The sequence below is a fragment of the Danio rerio genome, chromosome 14 (genome assembly GCF_049306965.1).
Source record: "Danio rerio strain Tuebingen ecotype United States chromosome 14, GRCz12tu, whole genome shotgun sequence".
Lineage (NCBI taxonomy): Eukaryota > Metazoa > Chordata > Actinopteri > Cypriniformes > Danionidae > Danio > Danio rerio.
In genome coordinates, this window is record NC_133189.1 from 38,565,737 (window position 1) to 38,580,946 (window position 15,210).

Genomic DNA, 15,210 nt, shown 5'->3' on the forward strand with positions numbered 1-15,210 from the left:
GTTGGTGATTGAATGGGTTTTGGCCAGATTGGGTAGCAATACACGAACAAAGAAAAAATTACGGCCTGTTTAAAAAAGATTTAAGACCCACAACACAATATTTCAGTAAATTTAAGACTTTTTAAGGACTGAAATTTAGATTTTGACATTTAAGATATTTTAAGACCCTGCAGAAACCCTGTTATAACGCTGTTATTCCAATCGATGATTTAGGCTAGTAAAAAAACTGTAAAGAGTCATTAAAGAAATTCACTGAACATTAGAAGGTCATTTCGTGTTAAATCGCTAAATTCCTCCTCAATTATAAGTCGCTTTGAACAAAATCGTCTGCTAATTGACTAAATGGAAATCGAAATTAACATAGAAATATTTAGACCTGGAACATAGACCTGATTTTCTGTATTTTTAAGACCCCTCTAAAAAATCCTGAATAAAAGCCAAACTGAATGCATGCGTGTGTGAAGACCTACTCTGCAGTGAACTCGTGTGTGCCCACAGGAATGCAGTAAACAAACTGCATGGCGCTCCAGAGGCGGTGGAACTCCATGCACTCATCCACATGCATGACGCCGTTGGTGGGAGGAGGACCTCGCCACACGTTGTCCTGCAGGAAGCTGCGGATGCGCGTCAGGATCACTTCAAACATGGACAGGCCACAGCACAGCCGCTCCTTCGTCAGCAGGTCACCCTCACGTGCAATTGCAATTTGCTAAGACGGGTTAGTGAAAGCAAGGTGCATGTTAAAATGGAATCCACAACAACCTACTCGTGTTCTTATAAATTGACTTAACATTTAGCAAAAACATGACTTTTCAAGCATGACATTGAATAATAGATGGTTTTATTTTTAAATTTACATTTGATGTCACAATTTTTAGCCCTCCTGTGATTTTTTTTTTCTTTTTAAAATATTTCCCAAACAATGATTAGAGGTGCAAGGAATTTTTCACAGTATTTCCGATACATTTTTTTTCTTCTGGAGAAAGTTGGTTTTATTTCGGCTAGAATATAAAATAAAAAATAATTTTAAGGTCAATATTATTAGCCCTCTTAAGCAGTTTTTTAGATTCTCTATAGAACAAACTAGTATGTTTAGAAATGCGTTAAAAATAAATCTCTCCGTGAAACAGAAATTGAGGGAAAAAAGTACAGGGGGGCTAATAATTCTGCCTTCAACTGTATATTCAAAGAATCCTTAAGTCTCTGTTTTCACAAGGAATGCACAATACTTATTAGTGGCCATTCTGATATCAGCTGATAAATTCTATTTTGAATATTATTGTTCTCTATGAGATCTATTATTGATCGCATAACAAAAGCAATATCAATACAAGGTCAATATCTTTCAGCTGTAAAATTGTGTATTATTTCTAATGGTTGAACCTCTTAATATTTATGCTGCTTGCCTTTTGAGTTTTTAATCACTAACTCTGTGCCATAGCAAAAAGTAGATGCGCACCTTACAAGAGCTATTGCTGCTTGACTAGAGAGATAAGATGTCAGCACAGCAGTGTGGGAGTTTACATCATTAAATAAAAATAATAATAATAATAATAATAATAATTATTATTATTATTCACAGGTGAAGTAGCCAGAGAATCCTGTGATATTTCTAGATGGCCTTCCTGTTAAAATTTCATGCAAAGTCATGCTGTATCAGAAAAAAAGTATTTATCTATTGCACAATTTTATTCTTTTATTTTGGTTAATGTTCAGTGACCCTGTTGCTGTATCCATTATTTTTGTCAGGCACTAGATTGTATATATTTGAAATTAATACTCATTTGAAAAATGTTAATGTGCTTTTTTTAATTTATTAGTCTATATATCAGCCTCCAAATAAAAGAGTTATTAGTTATTGGCATCGGTCAAAAATTCTTATTGGTGAATCCTTAGTTTCTGAAAAAATATTAAATATTTTCAATTATATTATTAGACATTTTGAATATTGATAACAATAAGTAATGCTTCATATAAACAAGGCTTCAAATCAACATATTAGAATGATTTCTGAAGGATCATGTGACACTCAAGACTGGGGTAATTATGCAGAAAATGTTGTTTTTAAATATGTTAATATAAAATATGTTACATATCATGTTAATCATATTAAATCATATTAATAACATATTAATCATTTTAATTTGTTATATCATACAGCAAAAACAAGAAATACCAGTTTCTCTGATTTACTGGATGTATTAGGTAAGGATTTGAGTAAAAAGGTAATATTAGTCTGATACCATTTCTTTTCTTTATTACTATATCTATTGTGCAAATGGTGTCAAACCACTTTACATAAATGAAAAGAAAATAATTGTCATTTTCATTTTAGAAAATACCAATCAGTCAGTTTGAAACACGGTTTCAGATTAAATGACCAGATTATAAATATACAACATCTGTTTTTGCCAGATGTGATAAGCATGTATGCTCTGATCTGCATTCCTCACCTGTGGAGTCCCGAGTCTCTCAATGAGGGGCACGAGATGAAGAGGAGCATACTTTGCCTCCAGCCTCTTCATCCTCACCTCCAGTCGCTCTCCCTCTGCAGAGTTCAACATTACAGGAACATTTTCAGCAGGTATAAAGTCTCTATTTAACCTCAAGACAACATTAGAGAACTAGTGGCAACAAAAAAAGACTGTTGACTCCGCTAGTATTGATTTTCCTGAAACATGGCCCTTAATCAGAAAGCCCCAAGAAAGAAGATGATATTGTAGCTTTTGAGTGTTTTAGCAGTTTTTCACCTTTGATATAGACTCTGGGGAGGATGTTCTGGAATGGGGCTGCATGAAGCAAGTCACAAACTTCTTCCTGAGACTAAATTCAAAGAAATAGCACAGAATACAATGAGGAACAAGTCAGAATTGATTATAATTCCCATCACATTGTTAAATGAAATCTGCATCAGGCTTTACATAACACAAACATCAGAGTGAAAATGGGTTAGTTGTAGTATGAATGAAAATGTGAAAATGCAAAATTCTGATCATAAATAAAATCATCTATATTTAACATTTATGTTGACTACAAACAGAGATTTTTATTCTAGGTTTAATTATTTTATGGCAGCTGAAAAACAAGGCTGTACACAATGCTGTATTAGTCCCACTGCAAGTCCCATTATAATAGTTTCATATAAAATAGACTATTTCTAGTTCCCCTCATTCTACAACAAATCCTTTAAATTTAACAGTAGACACAACAGAAACATACAACTACAGAAATTATGAAGATATCCGTTATAAACTTTTATATAACCTCTACATAACGTCTTTCAACTGAAATCATTACAAAAGAGTAGACTTTGCATGTTTACCTCACATAGCATTAATTAACTCTGTTGTAACATTCTCAGCTCATGGTCTAAAGCTTTTCTATCTTAGGAACAGAAAAAAATATGCGGTGCATGGCCTAAAAGGGTTGTCCTTATTTTATTAAGGAGTTTTGGATGTGTTTTTGGCATAACTTTAATTAGACCAATCAGAGTTTTTCCCATTCCATTTAAGACAGAGGTGTCCGAACTCAGTCTTGGAGGGCCGGTGTCCTGTTCTAAATTTAGCTCTAACTTGCTTCAACACACCTGCCAGGAAATTTCTAGTATATCTACAAAGAGCTTGATTAGATGTTTCAGGAGTGTCTGATTAGGGTTGGAGCTAAACTCACAAGGACACCGGCCCTCCAGGACAGACTTTAAAAAAAGGAAAACTTTGATTGTCAGGAAACAAATCTACAATTAGCCAGTATTTTTTGGCATTACCCCAAATAGGTAGGTGGGCTAGTTTTGATATATGCAATGACTATCCATTATGACATTTATGTAGACAATAATCATCTATTAGCTTTAAATGTTTTCATTTTTCATTTTTAAAGATGTTATTGTGCAGCTGCACAGCCCTGTGAGTGTAATAAGCAATGTGTAAGTGCATTGTGTATATCACTAACATGCTCTTTAAATGACAATAAATAAAATAATTAACTTATAAAACTGGGCAATCGACTTCAGATTTTAGATGGTCAATACGTGGTCTATTTCAGCTGCTTCAATACAGCAATGCGGAAACTATGCACTTTAACACACCTTTTTAGATGGGCACACAAATCGGAGAAAATGGATTTGTTAAATTCAACAAGGTGGTGTATGATGTGAAAATGATACCTGCGCCAGGCAGAAACTAGCAAAAAAAACTTCATCACGCCTATAGCCTGTCATTGCACCTGGTGTATGATATAGCACCTTGCATTTTGAGCAGAGCATTCCATACTATTAAAATAAGGACACAAAATATGGTAAATTTTAAACAAGAATTGTTTATGTGAATATCAAATTCACCAACTTGTAGATTACCGCACGTAGTTTTATTCACTAAAATAGATAAGTGGACCAAGAAAATATACATATACAATATATACAATAAAACAAGAAAAATAAAAGGTCCCATGGCAGTGACCTTCAAATCAATAAAGTACATTTTAACCAAAAATTAATTCACAATATTAAAACAAGCACTGAACAACAACACCCAAACAAGAATAGAGACGACCAGAAGAGCACCCTGACAGAAACGATGTTCATGAGAGATCAGCGTGCAATGATCATCCAACACATTCACTATGCTTCAGAAAGAGAAAGAGAGACCCATACAGAAACACAAGAGAAACAGGCATCAGAAGAGAAGAAGTGTATGGAAGCAGATGTGCACCAGCACGGGACGTCACAGGCAGCCAGAGAAGAGTCGTGACTGCCATGAAAGCAAGGATGACTTCCTTTGGGAAGAAATGATCCTACAAAAAGCCTTTTTATATCAACCCAGTCGACATGTCCAAACATCCCGACATTCACAGCTCCATTTTACATAACAGTTTTGTTTTTTTAATTCTTCCTTGAATCCATGGCAGAACACGGCACAAAAGTGACTAAAATAATAGAGAAACCAAGAAGAGAGTGCGTTCAGTCAGTTCGTGTTTCAGTTTACATGAATGAGGCCTAATTCCTTACCACCTGTAGTTATTGCCAGCGTGTAATGAGAAATAAAGTTGCTTTTTAGGGGCAGATGGCAGCAGTGTCATCCACCCACACACACACACACACACACACTCACAGCAATTCATTAATATTCATATGTGGACAATCACACATACATTTCTACAAATTCAGATCTGCTGCTTTATGCAACTTATTAGCAAAGCCAGGCTGAGTCAAGGATTGCGGCTTCAATTTTGGTGCATCAATAGAATGCTTTCATGATGAACATCGTAAAGTATTTCCTTAAAGCAAATCATAACTATTCAGAAGAAAACAAAGCCTTAAAGAAAGAGCAGACCTGCCAACCTAGCCAAAATTTTTTTGATTAATGCTTGTGATTCATAAACTCTGAAAGCCACTAAATGCCCTATTAAGAAATTAAGAGACATAAAAATAAATATATGAATAACAGGAATGACCTCCTAGGAAGAGGAAGTCTGGGAAAAAACTCTAGACACAAACCACCACTTATATATATATATATATATATATATGCAACTCAGCATTCTATAGAACGCCTAGGCAATGTATAAAATAGCAATCATTTTAGGCATTCTATACAGTTCCTAGGCACTTTATAGAAAGCCAGATTTCACACATTGACGATAACATGATATATGTTAAACAATAATTATATATAAAAGCAACAATAAAATAACAATAATCTTTTTTTACAGACATTAAAAAAATATTAATACTATTTAAATATAAATATATTTAAATAAAAATAAAAATATATGATTGAAATAATAACATACAATAATAATTCTATATGTAATAATAATAATACTTTTTGCTTGACTCGAGTAATGCACATCAACAATTAAACACATTACCAGTCACAAATTTTGCACGGAGGTTGGCAGGTCAGAAAGACTAATGCTAAAAATACACAACAGCTTGAGATGATGTGATTTTAGCTCTATCGATTAAGAGCTCTACGCTACTATATTATGTCATGCTCAGACAAATGCAAAATGAAAGAAGGTCTCACCAGAGCTTGTTCGATGAGCAAACAGAAGAGAACAGCATTGCCCACCTCCCTCAGACTCTGAAACACATCGGTCTTGAGCTCAGCGTACTCAATGATGTCCTTCAGCTGATGGTGGAAGAACTCCAGGATGCCTGACAAACATTACATAACATCAAAAACACTCCAGGCTCAGATCTGACGCGCCAGTTATAGACTTCTAACTTTAACATGTTGTACAGTAAATAATACAATCTGATGCTGGAGGAGGAGGAGAAACTCAGAAGCATTAGTTAATTGCAAATACTAAATCTAGACTATTAAAATGTTGATCTTCTTGTGTTATTGGCTGGAGAATCAGCAGAAGATAGTCAGCTTGTGTCATGCTGTAAATGTGACAATTAGAGTGTTAGTAGTGCAGACCTGGTGAGCCGTACTCATGACGAGGGAGACGGCAGATCTTGGGCATCACCTCTATGAGGGTCTTCACATACTGAAGGATGGTGCCTTGCAACTGAAAAAAACAAAACAAAACACCAAAACTGATGGACTTGACAAGTGAAAAGGAGAAATGTTCTCTAAACTGTAAACAAACAAACAAAAACACTTTGTAGTTCAAAACCATTTTTTTCCTAACCATTGTATTAAGGGTCACTGCACAACACTGCACAATGAAACAACATTGTTTCATTTTGATCAGGATCAAACATGAAAGAAAAAGAGTGCTCTGATGTATTAAGTAGTCTAAAATAAAAATAAAAAACAGATCAGTGCTAATATAGACTACAATGCATTTAATATCATGTATTGCAATAAATCTCAAAAAAACCTGACTTTAGAGACAGGTATATCACAAATATTGTTACAAATTCTGGGAAAAGATGGCTTCGAAAAGTCTATTATAAGGCACAGACAGCATTTTTTAAAAATTATTGTAGCAGAGGTGTCAAACTGTGTGTCCTGCACAGTTGAGATTTAACCCTAGTTAATCACAGGTAATTGGTTTGAAGCAGGGTTGGAACTAAACTCTGCCGGGCTGCGGCCCTTCTCGAATTGAGTTTGACACCACAAATGTTAAATGTCGCCTAAAATTAGAGTTTACTGCTCATGACAAATTTCGATCTGTTTAATAATAATAATTCCTTATATTTATAAAGCTCGTTTCTGGACACTCAAAGCGTTACACATTGTGGGGAATCTCCTCATCCACCACCCGTGTGCAGCATTCACCTGGATGATGCGACGGCAGTTATATTGCTCCAGACCTCACACCATATACCAGCTGATCGGTGGAGAGGAGACAGAGTGATGAAGCCAATTACAATATGGGGATGGTTAAGAGGTCCTGATGGACAGAGGCCAGTTAACCCCAAAAGACAGTGCTCTGTATAGATTGCCCTTTACTATACTTAGGGCATTAGGACTTACACAGACTGCAGGTTAAGCGCCCCCTGCTGGCCTCTCTAACACCACTTCCGGCAGTAACCTAGCTTTCGCATGTGGTCTTCCATCCAGGTACTGACCAAGCGTAGTCCTGCTTAGCTTCAGTGAGCAACCATGTAAGAGTTGCAGAGAGCTAGCTGCTGGCCAGTGTTTAGAAACACTGCCTTGTGAAAAACCAAACCTAACTATAAATTGAACGTTTTCACATTTTTAGGCCCAACCCCAAATCTACCCCTCAGCCCTTCCCCCTACCCCTTATTTTACGTGTTCTCATGAAAGGGTGGGGCTGTCTCAATTCTCTTTAGCTTGAAGGCATAGTCATAAAGGAAAAGGCTAGAAGGCCCTTGAAACAGAGATTTTCCAGGACCACACTAGAAACGAAGGGGCATGAAAATTTCCCAGAATACACCAGCTACAATGGCAACATGGCTGCACAGGAAAGTCAGAAGATGCACAAATGCAAGTATGTTTTGGTATTTTTAAGAATTTTTACAACAAACAAGCATATGTTTTATTACATTCATAACGGCGTTCATGTTATTCCGTATTTTTTTATTTTACTTAAAAAACCTCAGCTAAATTTTACTATCTCTGATCCATAATAATAACTCCTGCATAGCAGTCCCACAACATGCTTTCACCCCTGTTACTCGATGACACTTAAATACCCTGTCAGTAATGTCTAGTGGCTGGGAATGAGATTTTTACAGTGTCTAGTATAACTTTAATGTTGTTTTAGTGTGTTTACATCGATGAATATGGCCATGGTGTAAATACACAATACTGTTACAAGCTATTGCCACATTATATGGTTACGATAACATGATATCGTTGCCTCCGGTGATTTCCTGAAGATAAATACAATAGGTGTAAATATAATTATAAAGCTCTTCCCCTTCACACTCAATTTAAAGGGCCAGTGGTAAAAGGGGTAGTGGTAAAAAAAAATGAAATAAATTTAAATTGGGATTTGGATAAATTTAGTTTGGACCTTAAACTCCATTTTGGGATTTGCAAATGATCCACAGATTTGAAAACACCCTTAGAGAAAGAGAAATTTGATGTAGACTTCAAGCAAAGACAACAACAACAATAAAAAAAAAACCCTACCAAGCTCTTGACAATCTTGAGCAGCTCCTCCATCACCACAGCGATGCCTTGGTAACCGAGAAGCCGGCAAATTGTTTTGAAGTGCGGAGGTCCCACAAAGTTCCTGTAGGAACTGTAGATGTGGGAGTAGGCAATGTTCAGAGGCTGAAAAACAGAGAGAGATGTTTCAAAATAGACATCGCTGTCCTCAATACGGTGTAAGTAACACATTCAAGTCTTTCATTTAATATCATGTTGCTAACAGACCTTTGAGCCATACAAGTAATATGGCTGAACATTGGCAGGCTTGTCCCTCTGAGGCTCTTGGGTGAAGGGAATGGCTGTTCGCACAAACCTGTTGATTGAGATGCAACACATCTGTCAACACCGTCATCAATAACGAACAACGCATGGATCTGCAACTTGCGTTCACGGACCTGTTGGTGGAGCCATTGTAACAGTAGTTTGGTAAGAAGTCAAAGTTGAGTTCCCAGAAGACGTGCAGCGTAATGCGTCCATATGGAGCAGAGACGTTGTGGTTGGCTTCACGAAACATGGCGTCAAAACTGTCCAGCGTCATATGCTTAGAGAGCAGACGGTGAGTCAACCTGTTAATTTCCAATAGCCATTCAAGTTCCTGAAACATAACCACAACATCATTACTGTTTAGTGAATTCTTCACTGATGCATTCTAAAGAGGATGGTTTGGAACTTTTTTCGCCTGTCATCTCCATTGTTTTATTTAGTTTTAAGTAAACAAAATGGTCACATTGTAAATATTTCCAGATGAATGTCTACTATATGAAGCCCCTTAAGTTTACTTGATTATCCTCACATTTTAACATGATTTTGAGGATTTCCTTCCTCAGGAATGTTTATTTTTTTCATCTCTTAATCATCAATGAATTCTTTTCCATCGCCTGTTTTGCCATCCACACCCAGCAGACACAGGACTTCAACATTATGTCAGATTGACGTTGTTGTGGGACGTTGCATTTTGTTTGGAAATAAAAATCAGTTTAACATTAAAACCCAATGTCACTGTTCAATGTTAGACAGACGTTACATTTTGGTTAGTTTCTAATGTAAGATAAAAACAACAAAATAGCAACGTCTAATTGTTACAGCTTGACATTGTGTGGACGTTACTACTATGACATCTGTCAGACGTTGGATTTTGGTTAACCAATGAATATCAGTATCTGACGTCAATATAACGTTGGTTAAAGATGTTGGCTCAACATTGGATTTTGTTCACTTTCCAACACAACCTAAGATAAATAAATATTAACATCATTTTACGACGTTATTGGACGTCCAAGTAACATTGTCTTTAGATGCTGGCAACCTAAATCTAACCTAACATTAATGTTTTATGATGTTGTGTGTCTGCTGGGCAAGAAAGATTAAAGTTTTGATTATAAAATCAAGCATTTAAATATTCTTTGGGAGATAACTAATATTTATATGCATTTCATGCATTTATGTATGCTATATTGTTTAAAGGATCTCACTTTTTTACATAAGCTATTAGAATCCCTTTATTTTTTGGTCATATGAATATTAGCAACTTCTTATATTTGCTCAGTTTGGGCATCCATAATAAAATGTAGCTGTTTTTGTTCTGAGAGTAAACTATACTTTTTTATATCTTACAATGCAAAGCGTAATAAACAAACATTCTCAAAGACGATACTTAACACATATGCTAAGTTTTCAGATATGTCCAAAAGCTCAATACACTGTTTAGTTAAAATAAAATATTTCTTTGACACTTTTATTTCATGTCAAAGTGTTCTAATGTTTAAATAGATTAAAAATGGTTGAGTTTGCGACTTTATGATAAACTCCAAAAGCAGAACTGATGAGTTTCTCACCACTATGGAGGTAAGGTCCTCGCTCTCAAAACGGCTGATGGCTTGATCCAGAGATTTGTACATGGCTGCTGAGATCCTCTGGGTTATCAATCTGTTCAGGTCAATGGAGCGACCCAGCAGCTATAGGTGATAAACACAAATATGATTTAAACATTAATCTTCACAAAAATTTCAGTGACAATAAAGTTGCCTTACATTAAAAACTCATAAATGGAACCATACTTAAAAGGCCACAACAACAGAGAGACTGAAATGCAATCATTATGAACTCTTATTTCACCAACATTTTGAGTTGGCCATTCAAATGTTAGCTCAAACCTGCACATGTCTCTGTTTCAGCAGCGTCTCGTAGCGGTTTGATGGCGGGTATGGGATGATCACACCGTAATTCTTACACTCTGCACGGAAGCGTTTGTCTAGGAGGACACTGTGAGAGAGAAACAACCATACAATCGATTCTATTCAATCTAAAGACTGAAATTACAAACAAGCTGACTGATTTCTGTGCTTAGCAGGAGAGAAAAAAACATTGAGATGTAGGGCTAGTTCATACTTTGGTTAAATAAAGACAAACTGTTGCAAGTGCTGTGCTAAAAAGGGTGAATGCTTCCATACAAACATTGGTTTGACTAAATTACACAGAATGAGACACAAAGTACTTTTGCTTTTCTAAGTCAAGTAAACTACATTGCACAATACAATAAATAATAAGTGCAATAAAGGTTTTTTTTTGACTTCTTGAGTCTTGACACATTATAAAATCTTTTCACAACTGATATAGAGCATCCTTTGCACAAATGTACACACAGCATAAATGATTAATGAATTTCTCTCTTTTTTTGTCAGGAGTAAACAACTAAACATGCTTAATATTAATAATAATTAAAAAAAATAATTACCTTCCAGCCATTGCTTTGTAGTAGGCAAATATCTGGTCAGCTAACTTGTACACAAACTGATCAAAACACAGGTTGACCTGAAATGAAGAAGAAACAGTTTTAGCTTTTATTTAATAAAGGCTATTTGCAAATGGGAGACATTTGAATAAATCTGTGAAACTCTACCTCGGCCTCTATCTCATCGTAGAGGAACTGCTTCTTGAATTTTGTGAGGGCATAATAACCACTGTCATTGTAAAGATCTAATGGATATAACACGTACCTGATGGGAAAAAAAAAACATGTAAAAATGCAGACAGACACAATTAGCAAATGTTCATATACACTGTTGTGCAAAACTTTGGGGTCAGTGAGTTTGTGCTTTATATAGAAGTCTCTAATGCTCTTGTAAATTGGACAATACTGGGTAATAAACAGTAATATTAATACAAATGTCATTTAAGATCCTTTGAAAATGTTATTTTTACTGTGATATTTTTTATGACTTTGATGAATATAACGTTCTTAAATTCAAATTAAGTGAAAGAATCCCCTACCATTTATGTTTTTGAAAAGCGCGTTAAGACATACCTTTTTATGCGTACGCATATAATAGTATGTGAAGTATGTGTATTTTATGTATGTACTTATATTGAGTGTGTATATACTGTATGTATAAATCTGTGTACATGTATGCATTTATCTGAGACATATATTTAATTAAATTAAATTTTCTTTTTGGCTTAGTCCATTTACTAATCAGAGGTTGCCACAGCGGAATGAACCGCTAACTTATCCAGCATATGTTTTACGCAGTGGTTGCCCTTCCAGCAGCAACCCAACACTGGGAAACACCCATACACTCTTACATTCACACTCATACACTACGGCCAATTTAGTTCCATATAAAGCTTAGTTCAGAAATCCATATATGCAAAGAAAACAAATCTAATTAGTTTACAAAATAAATTATGTGTAATTAAATAAAAAGATACAGGGAAAACGTATTGAAGTGTAGAAAGGCAGTGAAAGCCCAGACAGCAGTTGAAATCTCTCAGTAGTTATTCTGCAAACCTCTGCCCTTCGTCAATGTAAATTAATATTAGCTGCTACAGTCCAACATCTACATTATCAGGATGATGAAAATGAAAACAGGGTGGCCATTTCACCAAGACAAGGATGCAAAACACAGCCAAGGAAACTCTCAAATGCTTTCAGAGAAAGAATATCAAGCTGTAGAATGGCCCAGGCAATAACCTGACTTAAATCCAATAGAAAATACAAATTAAACATCAGATTTGATAGACGAGACCCACAGAAACATCAAATTTTTACACAGTAGAAGTTTGTGAAAACCTTACACCTGAGCAATTCACATGACTTCATTCTCAATATGAGAGGCATCTTTAAGTTGCCATGACCCTAAAAGAACTATATATAAAGTATTAAATACATTTCAGTAGTTCAGTACTTTCTCCTTGTGTCATTTCATTGTTATTACACATAACTTATTGAACATTACACATATTTTTTTTAGATTTTTATTTATTTATTTATTTATTTATTTATTAATTTTATTCCCAGTCAAAAACATGATATGTTTAATACTTATTTTCCCCACTGTAAGAACGACATTTATTTATTTTTTAAAAAGTAACATTATAAATATTTTACTGATCTTTTTATTGTAATGCATCCTTGATTAATGAAAGTATTATTTTTTTTCAAAGGCCGCGTTCACTCTTGGTATTAAGATGCTTTTCATCAATTCATTTACAAGTGGACAACACAAACAACACAGGTGCAAATATAGTCTAAATTATCTTGCAGTTTCGATCACTTCCTCTAATGCTTCTATAATGATACCACTTGTGAAGGCGTAGGAAAAAAACAGACTGACCACAGAGTTTTGAACAGAAGTGTAACATAAGCAAGATGAACAGTGTATATGGCACATACTCCATCATGGAGGGCTCTTTGGTCTCCAGAATGTGATCGGTAAGGATCCAGGGCATGGACATCTCGATGGGGAACTGGATGCGGCGGCCCATGGTAAGCTCCAGGAAAAACTCTCGGAACCAGAGCTGGGACAGATCACAGCACTGCTGCAGGGCTTCTGACAGGCAAACCAAAGAGAAAGCGAGAACATCATGAAGGAACACAACATCTACTCTCTACCAATGCCAATGCGAATGTAAAGACAGATGACTTTTCTAACCACTAAAGTTCAGGAGGTGGGTGAAGAAGAAAGACTGCTTGTGGAAGTCCTCTATTGCCTGAACGATGGGACCATCCAGACTGCTCCGGAGAGTCTTCTTAGAGCCACTTTTATCAGCGATGAGAGACTCCAGCATGGTGCGCACCATGTAAAGCTATAAGACGAGGAGGAATAAACCAGAAACAACTGCTGCTTTAGACCAGGATCGTCAGAAATAATAAGACCAGGTCAAAAAGTGACAGCAGCCTAATGCATGAAAAAAATACACAATAGCCTTGGCTGAATAACTTTGTAGCTTTAATAAGGTTTTAATCTTGATTTCCTTTATACAATTAAGATTAAGCAGTGTTATGTTACATTTGATTGTTGGTGTTTTTCTATTCTTAATATTTATATGAGACATTCTTAAATATCTACAAGCATTTTTTATTTGTTTGTATATATTTGTCTTTGTTCAATTGTTTTTATAGGTGTGCAAATGCTTCTAACATGATTTTATTTTAATGCTGACACTTATTTTATTTAAATTACGTTTAAATTAGTTGTTCTAATGGCTTTTGTTGTGGTATAAAAACAGCAATGGAGAATTATAATTATCATATGTAAACCAATGTCATAAAACTTTAAAACAGAGGGCTGCATATAGGACAAAAGAAAAAAAAGTAATTATATTACAAGATATTACAATTAGTTTATATAAAAAAAGCTACAGCTTTTAAAGCCTATTAAATGAAAAAAATACAATTAAAAAATAATTACGCATTAAACCTACACATTTAAACATTTGGAACAATTATTCACAATTCTTTTAATAATAGATCTACAAATAATCCTAAAATGTCATATATATGATAAACATAAATTGACTAACCTGTGTGCTCGAGGGCCCAACAGCACGACGAGGAACTTTAATATCAAATCCTCCTTTGGGGTCCTTCTCTCCCCTCAGACAAGGGTCATTAGGGGGTTCTCTTGCGCCTTCCCAATCACAGATGGTTTTACGAATAGCCTGAAGGACACTACAAGAAAGCAAGCAGATAAGTAATGCCCCAAAAACTTTATCTTCTTCTCTGTGGTGAACATCTCACCTAATGAGGACGTTCTTCTTCTTGCGTACGGCCTGTCTGAGTGGCTCTCTCAGGGTCACCTGTGCAAAGTCCTGCAGGGCAGAGTAGATGGTGTGCCTGATGGCCTGGTTGAAGACGCTCTCCATCCGGCCCATCAGAACCTGAAGACCCTTGATCATAGCAATGACCTCCACCAGGGCAAACTTCTCCTCGCTGGTGTAGTTGTAGCGTGTAGCACGCTCATACTCCTCAGCTGTGCCTGGGCAGTCCTTATTACAGAACTTATCCGTAGGGTGGACCAGTTTCCAAGAGTACTAGAGAGAGAAATCCCTCTTTAAATGCAAGGTACACGAAGGATTGAAATGGTGAAAATGCTCCACATTTTATCTTGTGACCTTAAAGGGATAGTTCACCCAAAACATTTTATTGTCACCATTTGATTACCCTCAGGATGTCTTTGTTCGGCTGAACGTAAAGGAAGTTTGGGTTAATGCTTACTGCCATAGTTGAAAAAGTAAATACTATTGGCAGATGGTAAGATCTGTTTAGTTACTTTTATTCATCCAATTATCTTTCTTTGTGTTCGGCAGTACAAATAAACGTATACAGGATTTATACAGAACAACCTAAAGGTTAGTA

The 15,210-nt window shown here is 35.7% G+C and overlaps 1 protein-coding gene across 8 annotated transcripts in view; it reads right to left on the bottom strand.

Moving 5' to 3' along the window:
• cyfip2 (cytoplasmic FMR1 interacting protein 2) overlaps positions 1 to 15,210 on the bottom strand; it is a 60,057-nt gene that overhangs the window by 4,655 nt on the left and 40,192 nt on the right. For 3 of the 8 annotated variants that reach the window (XM_073921058.1, XM_073921056.1, XM_073921059.1), the window contains 16 exons: positions 14,593 to 14,885; positions 14,376 to 14,523; positions 13,505 to 13,658; positions 13,246 to 13,402; positions 11,473 to 11,569; positions 11,308 to 11,384; positions 10,727 to 10,835; positions 10,409 to 10,528; positions 8,969 to 9,168; positions 8,799 to 8,886; positions 8,553 to 8,696; positions 6,423 to 6,513; positions 6,024 to 6,154; positions 2,751 to 2,823; positions 2,454 to 2,548; positions 471 to 709 (listed from right to left, as the gene is read on the bottom strand). In XM_073921058.1, coding sequence (XP_073777159.1) covers positions 471 to 709; positions 2,454 to 2,548; positions 2,751 to 2,823; positions 6,024 to 6,154; positions 6,423 to 6,513; positions 8,553 to 8,696; positions 8,799 to 8,886; positions 8,969 to 9,168; positions 10,409 to 10,528; positions 10,727 to 10,835; positions 11,308 to 11,384; positions 11,473 to 11,569; positions 13,246 to 13,402; positions 13,505 to 13,658; positions 14,376 to 14,523; positions 14,593 to 14,885 — 2,216 coding nt within the window. Of the gene's footprint in view, positions 1 to 470; positions 710 to 2,453; positions 2,549 to 2,750; positions 5,006 to 6,020; positions 6,155 to 6,422; positions 6,514 to 8,552; positions 8,697 to 8,798; positions 8,887 to 8,968; positions 9,169 to 10,408; positions 10,529 to 10,726; positions 10,836 to 11,307; positions 11,385 to 11,472; positions 11,570 to 13,245; positions 13,403 to 13,504; positions 13,659 to 14,375; positions 14,524 to 14,592; positions 14,886 to 15,210 lie in introns of all 8 variants that reach the window. The other 5 variants (XR_012389356.1, XR_012389355.1, XM_073921057.1 and 2 more) reach the window with 3 other exon arrangements.